The sequence below is a fragment of the Lynx rufus genome, unplaced genomic scaffold (genome assembly GCF_022079265.1).
Source record: "Lynx rufus isolate CCGP_SWC_20201006 ecotype Redwood Valley unplaced genomic scaffold, mLynRuf1.p SCAF_2, whole genome shotgun sequence".
In the NCBI taxonomy this organism is placed as follows: Eukaryota; Metazoa; Chordata; class Mammalia; order Carnivora; family Felidae; genus Lynx; species Lynx rufus.
Window position 1 is genome coordinate 180950738 of NW_025814834.1, and position 15958 is coordinate 180966695.

Here is a 15958-nt window from a genome sequence, read left to right on the forward strand (position 1 = left end):
TGCATTGCTATTATTAATAAATGGATACACATGTAATTTGATGCATCACAATTTAAATTACATTAAAAAGCAAATACAATTATAAAGCAAAGTAAAATATTTGATAGCCTTTAAAATTTTAACTTTTAACTTAAAAAAGTTAATCATTTGTAACCCTGCATTGAATAAGAGTAGGCTTTATATACCTTATATGAAATCACAGATATACATACAGATAAACAGTGTATCTGTGATATTAAAAGTTCAAAGAGAGTGATTAGGAGAAAATCTGAAAAGTCTCCTTAGGGTTGATAATGGGAAAAAGAAAGGTCAAGAAATACTGGTCTAGAAGTACATACATGTACTTATATGTACAAACTATAAAGCAGAGAAGTGATTATCATAACATTTAGGATACAGGTGCCGGGTGCTTTTAGAGTTCTGACAGTGTTTCTTGGCCTGGGTCGGTTTCTTGACCTGGGTGGTAGCCGCTCAGACTTTTACCTTGTAGTTATGCATTATTTTGTTTTGTTTTGTTTTGTTTTGTTTTGTTTTGTTTTGTTTTGTTTTTTGAGAGAGAGAGGGTGCAATGGAGTGAGAGGGAGAGAGAGAGAATCCCATGAGGGGCAGAGAGGGAGAGAGAGTGGGGTGGGGCGGGGAAGCAGGGCTCATGCTCACCTGAAGCAGGACTCAAGCTCACCTGAGGCAGGGCTCAAAGTCCCCTGAAGCAGGGCTGGAACTCTTGATGGAACTCATGAACCATGAGATCATGATGTGAGCCAAAGTCCAATGCTTAACCGACTGAGCCACCCAGGTGCCCCTATGCATTAGTCTTTATGTCCATGTTTTATGAACTTTTCTGTATGGGTATTATAGATCGTAATGAAAAAAAGGTAGTTTGTAGACTTTAAAATACAGAAATGCAGAATATTAGATTTTACATATCATGATTATGAACTAAATTTCCAACTTAGTAAATTTCTTAAAAAAACAGATGAACAGATGAAAAGATTTTTATGAACAAAAACAAATGCTAGGGTTTTTTTGTGTTTTGTTTTTCAGATGGGCTCAGTTTTTCATCCATCCACTAATGATCAGAGATGCAATTGACCGTGAAGTTGAAGCTGTTGATAGTGGTAAGAGAAGTGCTTTATATCTTACGACTATTTCTTGCATTGACTAGTTATTTAGCACATTTATCATTATTATCACTGGACCATTTTATCCTTTTATCATAAAGGGCAAAATTAAAATAAATGTGTCATATTCTTGAACCATTAAAATGTAATTCATTGTAGATTTGAAATAAAATAATGATAGATTATTGTTTTTCAGTCTAGTTTTTGAGCATTTTACCATAGTGACTAATCTTTTGCAGGACAGTAGCTTAATTCTTTTTTTTTTTTTTTAAATATTTATTTATTTTTGAGAGAGGGAGAGAGCGTGACAAGGGGAGGGGCAGAGAGAGAGAGGGAGACACAGAATCTGAAGCAGGCTCCAGGCTTAGAGCAGTCAGCACAGAGCCCGATGCTGGGTTGAACCCACTTACAGTGAGATCATGACCTTGCAGAAGTCAGACGCCCAGCCAACTGAGCCACCCAGGTGCCCCAGGACGGTAGCCTCATTCTTAAAGTTAATACCAGGTGTTAAAACTTTAAAAGTTAACATAACTCTTTCTGAATGAAGAGACATTTTCTCTGAAGCTTTAAGTAACATTCTGATACTTAAATAGCTTATACTGGGGGGTGCCTGGGTGGCTTAGTCTATTAAGCTTCTGACTCTTGATTTCAGCTCATGTCATGATCTCACAGTCGTGAGATTGAGCCCCATGTCGGGCTCTGCACTGGGTATGGAGTCTGCTTAAGAGTTTCTCTTCCCCTTTTCCTCTGCCCCTCCCCCCTTCAAAATAAACAAATAAATAAATGGTTTATCTTTTGTTAGGTCTATGGCTTGAATTTTGGTAGTTCTGAAAACAGTTGTGATATATTTATGAATAAAGAAACTAAATCCCTGAATAGGAAATGCATTTAATTTTGTTAACAGTTTTTCTTGTCTTTAGGATTTAAAGAATGAAGACCATAAGGAAAAACTGTACTTATATAGGGTGAGGCTTCATTACAGAGCCATGCTATAAAATACCGTTAATTACAGAGTACTGGTAAATAGCACCACCATAGAATGGCCCTGCTTGCCTTATTTTAGCATTGAAAACAAATAATACTAGACTTGAGGGGACTTTCGGTTCATATAGGTTAGGCTTGGCTTGCCACAGCCTAAGAGGCAGATTTCTGTTCTTGTTTCTCTTCTTTGTCTTAATTCATTGTTGGGTTGTAATAATGACTTACTGCATTCATTAAGAGGAGTAAACTGTAGATGGATAGAAAGAGCCGTCTGCCTGGACGTCAGCAGATTTTTGTTTTACTTATAGAAATTTAACTGACTGTGGCCCTCAACTTATTTGTAAAAGAGGGTGGGACGGAATTGTATTCCTCTTAGCTCTTGTAGCTCCTTACAATCAAAGATTTATTTTCTTCACTTTCGTTATTTGCCTACCACACTATCTCTTTTATCATAGCCCAGATAAGTATTTGTTGAGTGGTTGATAAACCAAAATAACCAAGGAAAACTCTGAAAGTCTTTCTTACTTTTGAAGAAAGCACCTTCTGTCTTAAGTACTTTGAAGTATTTTTCTTCATACAGTTTCTAGATTGGGTTGAAGTGTTGGTTTTACACAATCTTTAATTTGGTTTTTATAAGTTTAAGTTAGAATATATTTTATTTTGAAATATGCAGAAATAAATATATGGACATATACATGTGATATATGTACATACATACACATGTACTAAGTAGTTTTGGTTTAAAATTAACTTAAGGTAAAGGCTTTGTTTTTTTGTTTTTGTTTTGTTAATCTATTTGTTTTGATGATAGGAGACCTAGTTCAATTTGTGACCTGATACAGATAGCTAGATATATGTCATTAGTCACTTAACCTTCTAAGTGTGAAGGGTTTACTTGAGATCAGGGAGATGAGGTTGCTGTTAAGTTGTAACTGGTGTAATAACTTTAGTATTCATTAACGCGTTTTGAAAGCTCAATAATCTGGTGTTGTTTTCTTCTGTTCAGCTGTGATAGTCTTTCTTCTATCATTCTTAACTCATTTGCATGTTTTCAGTTGCCTGCTTGCTTGGATGGCCCATTCCATGTAAGAGGAGTTGAAGGGAGATTCAACTTTCCTGGCAGATTCCTCTTCTCATTTTACTTTTTTAAAAAAATTCCTCTCTACCTGCTTATAAAAAAGATTCTTTCCTGGGTTTTTAATTTATTATGTAGATCTAACTTCATTACTCTTATCACTGTGCCCTGCATTGGCAATCTGTTTTGGGCCTAATCTTTCAAAGGAGTGGTTATACACATATTTATAAGCATTTATTTACCCATTGCAGATAGGTGTGTTTAGTGTTTTACAGTTTTCTTGAATACATTTGGTAACAAACTCATGTCAATGTCTATAGGGTAGGTTTTAAAATGGGATTAGCTTATTCCTAAAAGAAGATTGTAGAGGAAAAAAAAATGTTCTTAATGATTAGCTTTTTATTTTAGTGATAGTTCATGCTCTCACATAAATATGTGTAATTTCCTACAGAATATGTCTTAGTGATTGAGACTGAGGATATGTCCAAAACCTTTTTAATCTAACCAAGTAGCAGAATGTGTTCTCTAAGTGTTCAGATATTTATACTCTATTTTTATCAGTTGTTGTGGATAGATAATTTTTTGTGGATATGTGTACATGTCTGTTAGCTTCCTTTTGCTACTGAAACAAATGACCAGAAACTTGGTGTCTCAAAATAACACAAATTTGTTTTCTTAAATGTTTGGAGGTCAGAAGTCTAAATTATTTCATTAAGGCTGCATTCCTTTTGGAGGCCATAAGAGAGAAGCTGTTTCCTATCCTTTTCCACTTTCTAGTTACCATCTACATCCCTAGGTTATGGCTCCTTTCTCTATCTTAAGAGTCATCAGAGTAGAATCTTCTCTCCTCTCTGAACTCTGCTTCTGTCCTTAGATCTTTTCTCTGACTTTGATCCTCTTGCCTTTCTCTTATAAGGATCTTTATGATTACATTTGGACCACCCAGATAATCCAGGATAACCTCTCCTTCTCAGGATCCTTAATTTAATTTATACCCGCCAAGTTCCTTTTACCATGTAAGGTAACATATTCACAGGTTTTAGAGACTAGGATGTGCACATCTTTGGGAACTATTATTCAATCTGCCACACTTAGGAATTGTTTTTCTCATGTTATAGCCATATCTTCATATTTTTTTAACAGTTTTTTTTATTATTTACTTGTTGAAGGTATATATATATATTACTGTCTCATTGTTTTTTTTTTTTTTAATTTTTTTTTTTTCAACGTTTATTTATTTTTGGGACAGAGAGAGACAGAGCATGAACAGGGGAGGGGCAGAGAGAGAGGGAGACACAGAATTGGAAACAGGCTCCAGGCTCCGAGCCATCAGCCCAGAGCCCGACGCGGGGCTCGAACTCACGGACTGTGAGATCGTGACCTGGCTGAAGTCGGACGCTTAACCGACTGCGCCACCCAGGCGCCCCTACTGTCTCATTGTTGACTTAGACTTTATGATTTATAACTAAAGTATTTTGAATATGTTTACTTTTGTTTCTTCCTATCCCTACTGTCACCACTTTCTACTCTCTTCAGCAAATATTACAGTGATGGCCCCTAATCAGTTTTCTTGTCTCTACTTTTGCTTTCCTACCACCCATTCTCTACTTTCACAACCAGAATGAACTTACTGAAGTCCAAATCTGATAATGTCACTCTCCTTATTAAACATCTGCAATGCCTTGCCATTACTCCTATGATAAATGATAATAGCTGACAGTTTGAGCACTACTTATGTGCATTATTGTGATTGTTATCCCCATTGTCCTTATTTGACATGTAATGAAACAGGCTTACAGAAGTGAAGTAATTAACTCAAAGTTCCAGAATCAGTCATTTCCCCAATTTTTTTCAAAAACTGTGTCTGTTTTTCAGAGGTGCCATAACCTCCTTCTAAGTTTTTTCTCCTTAAAATGTTTTACACACTCCCATTTCTCCTTCCGTTCCTATTTCCTAGAACACCCTAGTTTGTCCCTCAATACTCAGCTTGAGTCATTCTGTGGAAAACCTTCCTGAGCCTCCCCCTTACCCAAAATAAATTCACACACAAATAAGACAAAATTAGGTTAAGTGACAGCCCTTATATATATTTAAATTACTCTATGCATTTTAGCACTTACCCATAGCAAACTGTAATTTTTACTGACCCTAAGCTCTTATGATTATTAAACTACTCCACTGGCCTCTTTGCTGCCTTTGAATTCATTAAAATATTTCTTGTCTTAAAGCCTTTGAATTTATAATTTCGATACCTGGAAAACTTCCCCAAAACTTCTTATGACATCATTCTCACTTTATTTGGATTTTGCTCACTTGTCACCACCTTAGGCCTTTTATGGCCTGTTGTCACTTTCCATTCTCTTACACGGTTTTATTTTTCTTCTAGCACCTACCACTGACATTATGTCTAGAATCTGTTTGTTTTAGTTATTGTTTATCTCCTCTACTAGAATGTAAACTCTTTGAGGGCAGGGACTGGGTCCATTTTTTTTTTTTTTTTTCACATTTCTGCCTCTAGCAACTGGTTCAGTACTACCTGCCTCATAGAAGATGTTCAGTGAGTAATTGTTGAAGGAATATATCTTGTCTTATTTCTTATCAAAAGCCTATGAACTAAGTACCAGTAACTCTATTTTATAGATGCAGAAATAGAATCAGGAAAGTTAGGTAACATCCTATCCTCAAGGTTGTACAGCGTAGTAAATGGCAGAATTGGATTCTAGACAAGATATTTCTGACTTCAAAGTGATTGTTCTGAACAATTAATATTTTATTAACGACACAGCTGGTTTTAGAGGAAATTTAAACAGTATGTATGAGTTCCCAGGTAATGAGAAATTTGCTTTAACATCTTATTAAAGCACTTTATCAGTAAATTCTTGGACATAGCATCCTAGAATTGAAACCTTCAGATCATTAACTATCTTGTTTCATTTGAAAATAAAGGAAAACCTCTAGGAAGGTGCACTGACTGCCTAAAGATACAGAATGTGTTAAATCATAGAGCCTGACCTGGGTCATTGAGTTCTCCACTTCAGTCTTATAACACACAATTCATAAAATTAATTTTTGTTACTTCGTTACTTTCAGTCCTGTGCGGTTCATTTCTTGAATTTCTAATAATAAAGCAAATACTGAATTTATTTTATTAAAAGTGTTTCTTTAAAACTGACAGAGTATCAACTTGCAAGACCTTCTGATGCAAACAGAAAGGAAATGTTGTTTGGAAGCCTTGCTAGACCTGGACATCCTATGGGGAAATTTTTTTGGGGTAAGATGCTTTATACCTTCATCTTCTTTCTCTCCCCTCCCCCTCCTCCGTCTCTTCCCTCTCCTCTCCCTTCTTCTCCACCTCCTCCTCCTCCTCCTCCTCTTCCTTCTTCTTTTGGCAGAAGTGTTATTTTTTTAATTTAAATTTTAATTAACATACAGTGCAATCTTGGTTTCAGGATTAGATTATTTTCTAATTGAGGAAGATTGAGAATATGCAAAGTTGATTAAGAATGGAAGACTGTGAAAGCAGAGTAGCTGGGCACCTTTTAGGATTGGTAGGCAGCTTCTCAAATAGAAAGTGGTTGAGCATGCATGTATTTGGTTTTCTGACATTAGGTATATCAAGAATAGCACTTAATGTTTTGTGAATGCTTTTTGAGTGCCAGATACTCTGCTAACACTACATGAATTACCTCATTTGATCATTGTTAACATTGTTATGAGCTGGGTCCCATTATCATATCCATTTAAAGTTAAAGAAACAGGTTCAGGGAAGTTATTTAATTTGCTTAAATCACACGGTGTGAGATTTGAACCTCTATTTTTATTTGATTATAAAGTCTGTGCTCTACCCCAACCTGGTATTTCCCTTTATCAACAGAGATTCAGCAATGTGACCAAATTTTGTTTAAATGGTATGTTTTTTATAATGGCTTTTTCTTAGTGTTAGAATTCAATTATAGCCTTATATTAATGCTTTTGACCGTAAGGTAGAATCTGAGATGAGTTGATCTAAATAGTACTTCATTCAAAGGCTGCTCTGCTTCCCTGTATATCTTGTACAGTTATATGCAATTTATATGACAGCCTTGCTTTATGTGGTTTATTTTTAAGGCCTATGTAGAATATTATTAAAATAATTCAGAGATAAAACCTGAATTGGATGCTAGACTAATGATTAAGAGAAGAAGCTGAAGACAATTACTGTTGTTAAGGTATTGCCAATTGGAGATTAATTCCTTATGTGTTAAAATACACTTCAGAATTGTTTCTTTTGAATTTTTGTCCTATATTGATATTATTGTAATGCATTGATTCTATATTCTTGAGTCACTTAGGTTCATTAGTTATGTATCAGTAGCAGAGCTTGCATTTTTGGTATAGAGGCTTTTGACAAAGTAAACATATTTAAAATATTTTAATTTTAGTGTGGTTCAAAGTAAACTACTTATTTCTGTGATGTTTTTCATCTTTTTTTTTTTTTTTTACAGGAAATGCTGAGACACTGAAACATGAGCCAAAAAGGAATAATATTGATACACATGCTAGATTGAGAGAATTCTGGATGCGTTACTATTCTGCTCATTACATGACTTTAGTGGTTCAATCCAAAGGTAGTATATTGTCTTTTATGGCCCTTAGAATTATGTTGAAGTAGTGCTTTCTTAGGATTTGTTTGCCTTGATTAGTGTTGCAGGGTATTATTAATTATTTTAGTGCTTGACCTTAATATGACCTAAAGGAAGTCAGGGTTTGGAAAAGTCACATAGCAAGTGGCACAGCTTAGCAATCACAAAATCATCTGATTCTCAGGCAAATGTTTTTTTCTTTTATAGACATAGGTCTTATCTCTAGGCTGGTCTATGAGCTTACTGATGTTCTAATAGGCCATGAATTGGTCTTTTAGGTCACATTTAGTTGCTGCCTCTGTAAACTCTGACAGAGCAAGGTGTCTGTCTTTTCATCTTTACGTAGGGTCCAGTAAAATGGCATGATTAATTGAAATCCATCATGGTGATAATAGCAAAATGTAAAATACTGATCAGTACTTCTTTTCCTTCTTTTATCATTATCTTCAGCAATTTGTGTTAACTTTTTATCGTTAAAGGAATCATGGTAGCTTTCTTTTGTTTTCTTTACACTTCAGGAAGTTGCCAAACTTCTTTTTGACATATACTATAGTTTGCACATTTAATTTTGAAAAAGTAATCTTCTCACCCTATGACTCTCCTTTTCATGAGATTTTGTTCTTTCGTTGTCAAAATTGAAATTGAAGCTGACCTGGCACTTAAATATGAAACATTTTTGCATTTAGGATCAAAATTAGTCCACTAAAAGTTGATTTGAATCTAAAGCTATGGCTATAGAATGCTAGATTCTTTTGTTCAGACTACAAACGTGTAACTAAATTCCTTTTACAACATTTGTTAAAATAGGCAGTTCCATATTCAGTATATAATTTACAGTTTTTAATTCCTGTTTCCAAGTGCGTCACAAACACGCATTTTTCTTCAACTATGTATTGTTTCCTTTATTAATGCTTGTTGCAAATTTCTAAAATAAACCCTAGATATTTGATAAGAGAACCTTATACAATTTTTTTTTTTTTTCAACGTTTATTTATTTTTGGGACAGAGAGAGACAGAGCATGAACGGGGGAGGGGCAGAGAGAGAGGGAGACACAGAATCGGAAACAGGCTCCAGGCTCTGAGCCATCAGCCCAGAGCCCGACGCGGGGCTCGAACTCCTGGACCGCGAGATCGTGACCTGGCTGAAGTCGGACGCTTAACCGACTGCACCACCCAGGCGCCCCGAGAACCTTATACAATTTAAATTCAATTGTTTTTTAAGCTTTAGCATTTATCCATTTAAGAGTTGAATATCTATATATATAGTATAGAATAAATTCAGAACTTGATTAGTCTAATTTGTATCTTGTGTTTTACATAATGGGGCATCTTTTGAAAATTAGTGAAACTTGTGTCTGGTGGAAGAACAAATACTATTCGGTAATAGTAATGAGTCAGTGGGATAAAGGAAAAAGGTTTCTTTTTGTACCGAGATCTGCTTTTAAAAAGAATTTTGTATGAAATACAGGAATCAAAAGAAGATAGAAATCATATTATATGCAACCTGAGAGGAAGACTTACAGATTAAAACCTCAGCAAGTATAAATTAATGTAAAATAAATGGAATGTTGACAGTACTAATGAAATCCTGAGAAAGAATGATCAGTATAGTGTGGATTAATTGGGAGCAACCTTCCTAGAAGAATTAAGTTTTAGAATGGAGTAGGAGGATGGAGATATTTTTACTCTTGGCTCTCTACAGTAGCCTAGTGATAAACAAAAACTTTCCTTTTTTTTATAAAACAAAACAAAACAAAAACTTGTGTACATTTTCTAACTTTACCAGCTAGAAATACAGGAGTCTAATAAAATTATGTGTCTTAAGGTTTTCTTAACTATTGTTTTTGTTGTTGTTGCTACTTATTACTGGTTAAGGAGTGGCAAGTAATGCCCAAATTAAAGTATCCCTTTGTTTTATACCTAAAGATTTTATACCTAAATCTAATTGCATTTCTTCCTTCAATAACAACATTGTATTTCCCTGTCTCCTACCTGCCCTCCCCAAAGAAACACTGGATACTTTGGAAAAGTGGGTGACTGAAATCTTCTCTCAGATACCAAACAAGTAAGACATTAGTTTTCATAAACCATATGCTTTAAAGAATTAAAGAGGCATCTTCTTGTATGAATCCTAGAGGTGGTCCCCCCACCCCTCCTGCCTGGGGAAGGGGTGTTATTTTTTAAACAGGTGATTAAGACCTAAAATGGTTTAGCAAGATCACATAGCTTTTTGATTGGGAAACCAAGATGAGAGCCCAAGCTTCCATAATGTCTGTAGTTCAAAATTTATAAGCTTGCAATCTTACAGTAAGTAATAATTCTGAAGAATTTATGGCTCTTTCTCCTTTTACAGTTTTTCAGAGTTTTTCTGTTATTGTGTAGAGTGTTTGACACTGTGTTTTGAAAGCAAGTATTCTATCGAGAGGCAGCCTATATATACACTTGTATACCCTGCCTCAGAACAAATTTTGTTCTGAAAGTTTTTTTTTTGTTTTTTTTTTTTTAGTATTTATTTATTTTTGAGATAGAGACAGAGCGTAAGCAGGGAAGGGACAGAGAGAGAGGGAGACACAGAATCCAAACAAAGCTCCAGATTCTAAGCTATCAATACAGAGCCTGACGTGGGGCTCGAACTCACCAGCCGTGAGATCATGACCTGAGCCAAAGTCAGACACTTAACTGACTAAGCCACCCAGGCGCCCCTGAAAGTTTGATTTTTAAGTCTGTTGTTTGGAACTTGGATTGCTTTCCTCCATAAAATAAATAATCTGGTAGGTGATGATTGACTTTCCATACAAGCTAAAAAGTCTGTTTCATATATTTGAACCAAATTATCTTTTATTAGAAATTGTATATAGAGTTCCAGTTCAAATAACTACTACTTTTTATCTACCTCAAATTCTTCAAAATATAGTTATTTAAAATACGTTTTATTGCTACATTTTTGTTACAAAGAATATAAAAAATAAATTCTGAAGTACTTGAGTCCTTTTTTCTACTCCTAAGTAGTTTGCATTTTAATACAATAAATGAAAAGTTTTTTTCTTGCATCAGGTGAGTAAGCTAGATTTCTTCCAGTTCCTCATTCCAGGGCATAATTTAAGTTTATGAAAGAAAAATTCACTATGAAAATGTTAGAATATTGTAGTAACAGCTGAATGATTATTATTAACTTGGCTTTATGTAAATTTCCATTGATAATTAGCAGTACTTTTATGTATGGAAAAATAGTGAAAGTCATGCCATAGTTGTAGGGTTGTTTTGTTTGGTTTTGGTTGTTTTGATAAGAAATGAGTATGAGCTATGGAAATGTTAAATGGCAGATTGAAATGTGTTTTACTGTGAAACTTTGCCAATAAAATCAGAGGTATATTGATTGGAGAGATTCATTAGGTCCTGTCAATCCCTGATAAGCACTTTTAGAAATTCTCTTAAATAATACTCACTAATAACTTTGGTTCTAAAAAATCTTCTAGGTATTTAATAATAATTCATATTGACCATGTTTTAGAAGAAATAGTTAATATCTTCAACCACATGAGAAGCCTCCAGAAGGAAAGGCCATGTCTTTTAAATACCACAATGCCTAATACAGTGCTTCATACCTAATAATTATTTCATATATATTTGTTGAATTAAAAAAATATCTCTAGTATGTTTTCTTTCTGAAGTAGCTTTATACAGGAGGAGAATTGAAGTTGAATGGGGCTGATAGAGGTAGTAAATATTGGGCAGGAAGGCCCCTTCAATTGTTTTCTGTCTCCCATGAGTTTTAAAGGCATTTGAATTACTAGGACTGAGGTTGACATGACAGTTCAGGATTTTGTGGCTTTGTTGCCATCTATTTGCTTATGCCTAGAATGCTTTTCAGCCAGGAGTATATAGAATAGATTATAATTATAAATACCTATCAGTTAGGCATCCCTAAAGATACTGCTTATAAAGGCTTTTGCCAATTAAATTTTAATGTATGTGTTTTATTTTCAGTGGGTTACCCAAACCAAACTTTGGCCATTTAACGGATCCATTTGACACACCAGCATTTAACAAACTTTATAGAGGTTCGTGAACCAAAGGTTTAAAACTGTTTGAAATAACTTCAGCGCATTCTCTAAAACATAATTGAGGCTGCCAATTTTCTTTGAAAATGATAACAGAAAGTATAGCTGGGTTGGAAAGGAAGTATAAGGACAGAGGAGATCCAATTAGTGACAGGCCAGTAACTGGCAGCAGATTGGTCTGCTACCCTGCTGCTACTTGAGTCTGTTTCTTGCTTTGTCCCTGTTTTCTCCTTGTTCTTTTTATTCTTTGGTTTTTGTTTCTTTCCTATTTCATTTAGTCTATGCTCTGCTCTTTATTACCTTTTTTTTTTTTTTTTTTTTTTTTTTTAACGTTTATTTATTTTTGGGACAGAGAGAGACAGAGCATGAACGGGGGAGGGGCAGAGAGAGAGGGAGACACAGAATCGGAAACAGGCTCCAGGCTCTGAGCCATCAGCCCAGAGCCCGACGCGGGGCTCGAACTCCCGGACCGCGAGATCGTGACCTGGCTGAAGTCGGACGCTTAACCGACTGCGCCACCCAGGCGCCCCTCTTTATTACCTTTAAAAAGAGAAAAATACAGGATGGATAAGACTTTCAAATTATTTCCTTTTATCTTAATTATAAAAACAATTTTGTTAAATGAAGAAAAATAAAAGTAAAAATGAAGTGTAAAGAAATAGGGGGGAAAGTCACCCTTAAAGCTTACCACGTAGAGAAGTCATTTTCTCAAATTTCCTTTTGACAAAGTTTCTATAGGTATATTTTAACATACTCAAGATCATAAAATATGTACACTTCTATCTCTTGCTTTTTTTCATTTAATATGGGTAATAATTTCCCAATGAGCTCTGCTATAATTTACTTAATAATTTGCCCATAGTGAATATTGCAGAAATATTCTTTTTTTTTTTTTAATTTTTTTTTAATGTTTATTTTTGAGAGAGAGAGAGAGAGCATGAGCAGGGGAGGGGCAGAGAGAGAGGGAGACACAGAATCCAAAGCAGGCTCCAGGCTCCGAGCTGTCAGCACAGAGCTCGACGCGGGGCTCGAACCCACGGACTGTGAGATCATGACCTGAGCTGAAGTCGGACGCTCAACCGACTGAGCCACCCAGGCGCCCCCAGAAATATTCTTAATTCAGCTTTTCTCTTTCTTTGATCTTTTTAACATGGCAGGTTTTTTTTTCTTTTTTTCCTGATTGCTTAGGTATTTCCTCCACTTCCTCCTTCACCCCATTGGCTGTCTCTCTCCTCTTCCCTTTCTTTGATCAATGGCTTTTTGTCACACCTTTTATCTGCCTTCTGTTCCATTCTATCTAAGCTGACTCTTCCCAGAGACAACTTATTTTCAGTTTTAGTTTTTTTATCCATGTTTTCTCCACCTGTGAAACCAAATTGAAGAGAAATTTCTAAAAATTGCGCTATTCAAATTGGAAAATTGGCAACTTGAAATAATAATTGCATTGTATTTAACCTTCCCCTGTTTATTGGAGGATGAAATATATTGCAGTAAAAAATCGTGTAGCATAATAAAAATTATGGAGAGACACTTATATCTGTTTTTCTGAAAAATATTTTTGTTTAGTTGTTCCAATCAGGAAAATTCATGCTCTGACCATCACATGGGCGCTTCCCCCTCAACAGCAACATTACAGGTAAGAGTTGACGGGCAAATTCACTCTAGTACATACTGAATGAGAGTCATATTTTTAAAGAATACTAAATGGTTTAAATTTGAGTGTTCTGTAATGTGATAAACTGGGACTTCACTACTCCTAGAGTTTTCAAACTGTGCTGTATATTTTAATGTCTTCTGGAATAAAAACTAGAGTTTTCTTACAGCTGGTTACCTCTTCTGAGTCTTTGAAATTAAATATCTTTGTACGAGTGCTAACTTTTGTAATTAATTTCTTTAGTACTTTGAGTACAAAAATATATTAGCTTATGATTTATTTGTCAGGGGTGATCATTTAGTTTGATTTTTTTTAATGTTTTATTTTTGAGAGAGAGAGGGACAGAATGAGGGAGACACAGAATCTGAAGCAGGTTCCAGATCAGACGCTTAAACGAGTGAGCCACCCAGGCGCCCCCAATTTGATCTTGTTAAAAGTAAAGTTAAATAATTTTGAGCCTAGAATATGACTACAGCTGAAATCTTAAGGACCTACACATTTGAGGTGGTAATGAGTTAGGGAAGATTTATTCAGATTAGGAAAACATTTCAACTGAGCAGTATAGCTTGAGCTAAGATGTTTTTTAAAGATCAGTCAATGATGGGGCGCCTGGGTGGCGCAGTCGGTTAAGCGTCCGACTTCAGCCAGGTCACGATCTCGCGGTCCGTGAGGTCGAGTCCCGCGTCGGGCTCTGGGCTGATGGCTCAGAGCCTGGAGCCTGTTTCCAATTCTGTGTCTCCCTCTCTCTCTGCCCCTCCCCCATTCATGCTCTGTCTCTCTCTGTCCCAAAAATAAATAAACGTTGAAAAAAAAAAATTAAAAAAAAAAAAAAAAGATCAGTCAATGCCTACAAATACTTTTCTGATTAAAAACAAATGCTAATGAACTGATAAAAGTTTACCTTGTTTTTTTTAAACCATTACCAACAAAACCAAACCATAAGAATAAACACACAAGCAGAAGTAATGTTGCTTAAGTTCAGTAAAAAATTTTTTCACATGTGATAGAATATTCAAACATCCCATCAAGAATGATACCATTCTCACTTACAGTGAGAAAGTAGAGGACATGTGTATTGTCTACTTGCTTTTGGTGCAAGGATAATACAGGAAAAAGCAGTGGACATTGATTGTGTAGTTATGGTAGATTGTGCCCAAAAGTGTTAAAATTCTTATGTGCATATTATTTAATTTTGAGAGAGAGAGAAAGAGAACACGTGTGTGTGAGCAGGGGAGGGGCAGAGAGGGAGGGAGACAATCCCAGGTAGGGGATTCTGACGTGAGATCTCACAGGCTGTGAGAACTTGACTTGAGCCAAAATCAAGAGTTGGAGATTTAACCGGCTCAGCTACCTACACGCCCCTATTATATGCATATTTAAAAGTTTTTACTATAAAAATAATACTTGTAAAATATTAAAATAGGACAAAAGAGTATTTAGTAAAAAGTAAAGCTGTGCTTCCCCATTTCTTTGTTTCCTAAAAGGCCCAACATTAATAGTTTCTTATATATCTTTCAGACATTAAAACTGAATATGAAACATACCTTTTTTTATGAAAATGAAATCATACTGTATATACTATTCCTCCTTTTTTTGGGTAATGCTTAGTTTTCTAATTAACAAAGGCTTATTTATCCTCATATTGATTACTAAGGTAGATTCATTGTAGAAATCCTGAAAATCACTGAAAAGTAGAAAAAAAAGTCATTCATGATTGTCTTTTCCAAAGAATGTTAAAATTTCCATATGTTTTCATCCAGTTATTATTTTTTATGGACTGTTTGTTTTAATGTGAGTTTCATCATGAATCTTTTCAAATCTCTACATGAATTAGCCTTTTGAGGGACCCATTTTGTTTTTACAAAAAAGCAAATTTATCCCTACAGAGTTACAAATACAAAACTGTTAGTTCAGATGCAGATACTGTGTAATCTACTGAGTTCATTCTTTAACTAATGTACTTCCCTTACATCAGTTTTAGGATAGGTGTAATTCAAGTTCATATTTTAAACAATCTTATGTGGGGTTTGGGAATTGCTTAATGTAGTTGAGATCATTATATTATATCTTGGTTTTTAAGAGTTTACTGAATATAATTCTGTAAACTAATTTTAAAATTTAAGAATTCTTAGCTTTTCCAACTTTATTTTTCTATATATTTTTGTTTTAGTGGAAATACATTTATGAAATTATAGCAGAAGTCAGTGGGAAAAGACAATTTAAATAATATATATACAACTACTCAGATTTTAAAGTATGTTGTTATATAATGTGGCATTTTTATACCTCTTGCACTTATATTACATTGTCATGAACACTCTATGAGTAAGTAGTTGGCCAAGTGAAGAGAAAAAGAAAAATACAATGAAGTTAAGTCTCTTGTTCAGGATCATGCATTTACTTAAAGGAAAAACTAAAACTAAATGCTAGATTATCTGACCCATAGA

The 15958-nt window shown here is 34.9% G+C and overlaps 1 protein-coding gene across 4 annotated transcripts in view; it reads left to right on the forward strand.

Moving 5' to 3' along the window:
- Window positions 1-15958, forward strand: part of NRDC (nardilysin convertase) — a 102643-nt gene that overhangs the window by 58690 nt on the left and 27995 nt on the right. For all 4 annotated transcript variants that reach the window (XR_006962610.1, XM_047082433.1, XM_047082431.1 and 1 more), the window contains 6 exons: window positions 1042-1115; window positions 6350-6445; window positions 7659-7781; window positions 9804-9861; window positions 11784-11857; window positions 13424-13493. Coding sequence is in view for 3 of the 4 variants with exons in the window: in XM_047082433.1 (XP_046938389.1) it covers window positions 1042-1115; window positions 6350-6445; window positions 7659-7781; window positions 9804-9861; window positions 11784-11857; window positions 13424-13493 (495 nt within the window). In the remaining variant the exon portion in view is untranslated. The remainder of the gene's footprint in view (window positions 1-1041; window positions 1116-6349; window positions 6446-7658; window positions 7782-9803; window positions 9862-11783; window positions 11858-13423; window positions 13494-15958) is intronic.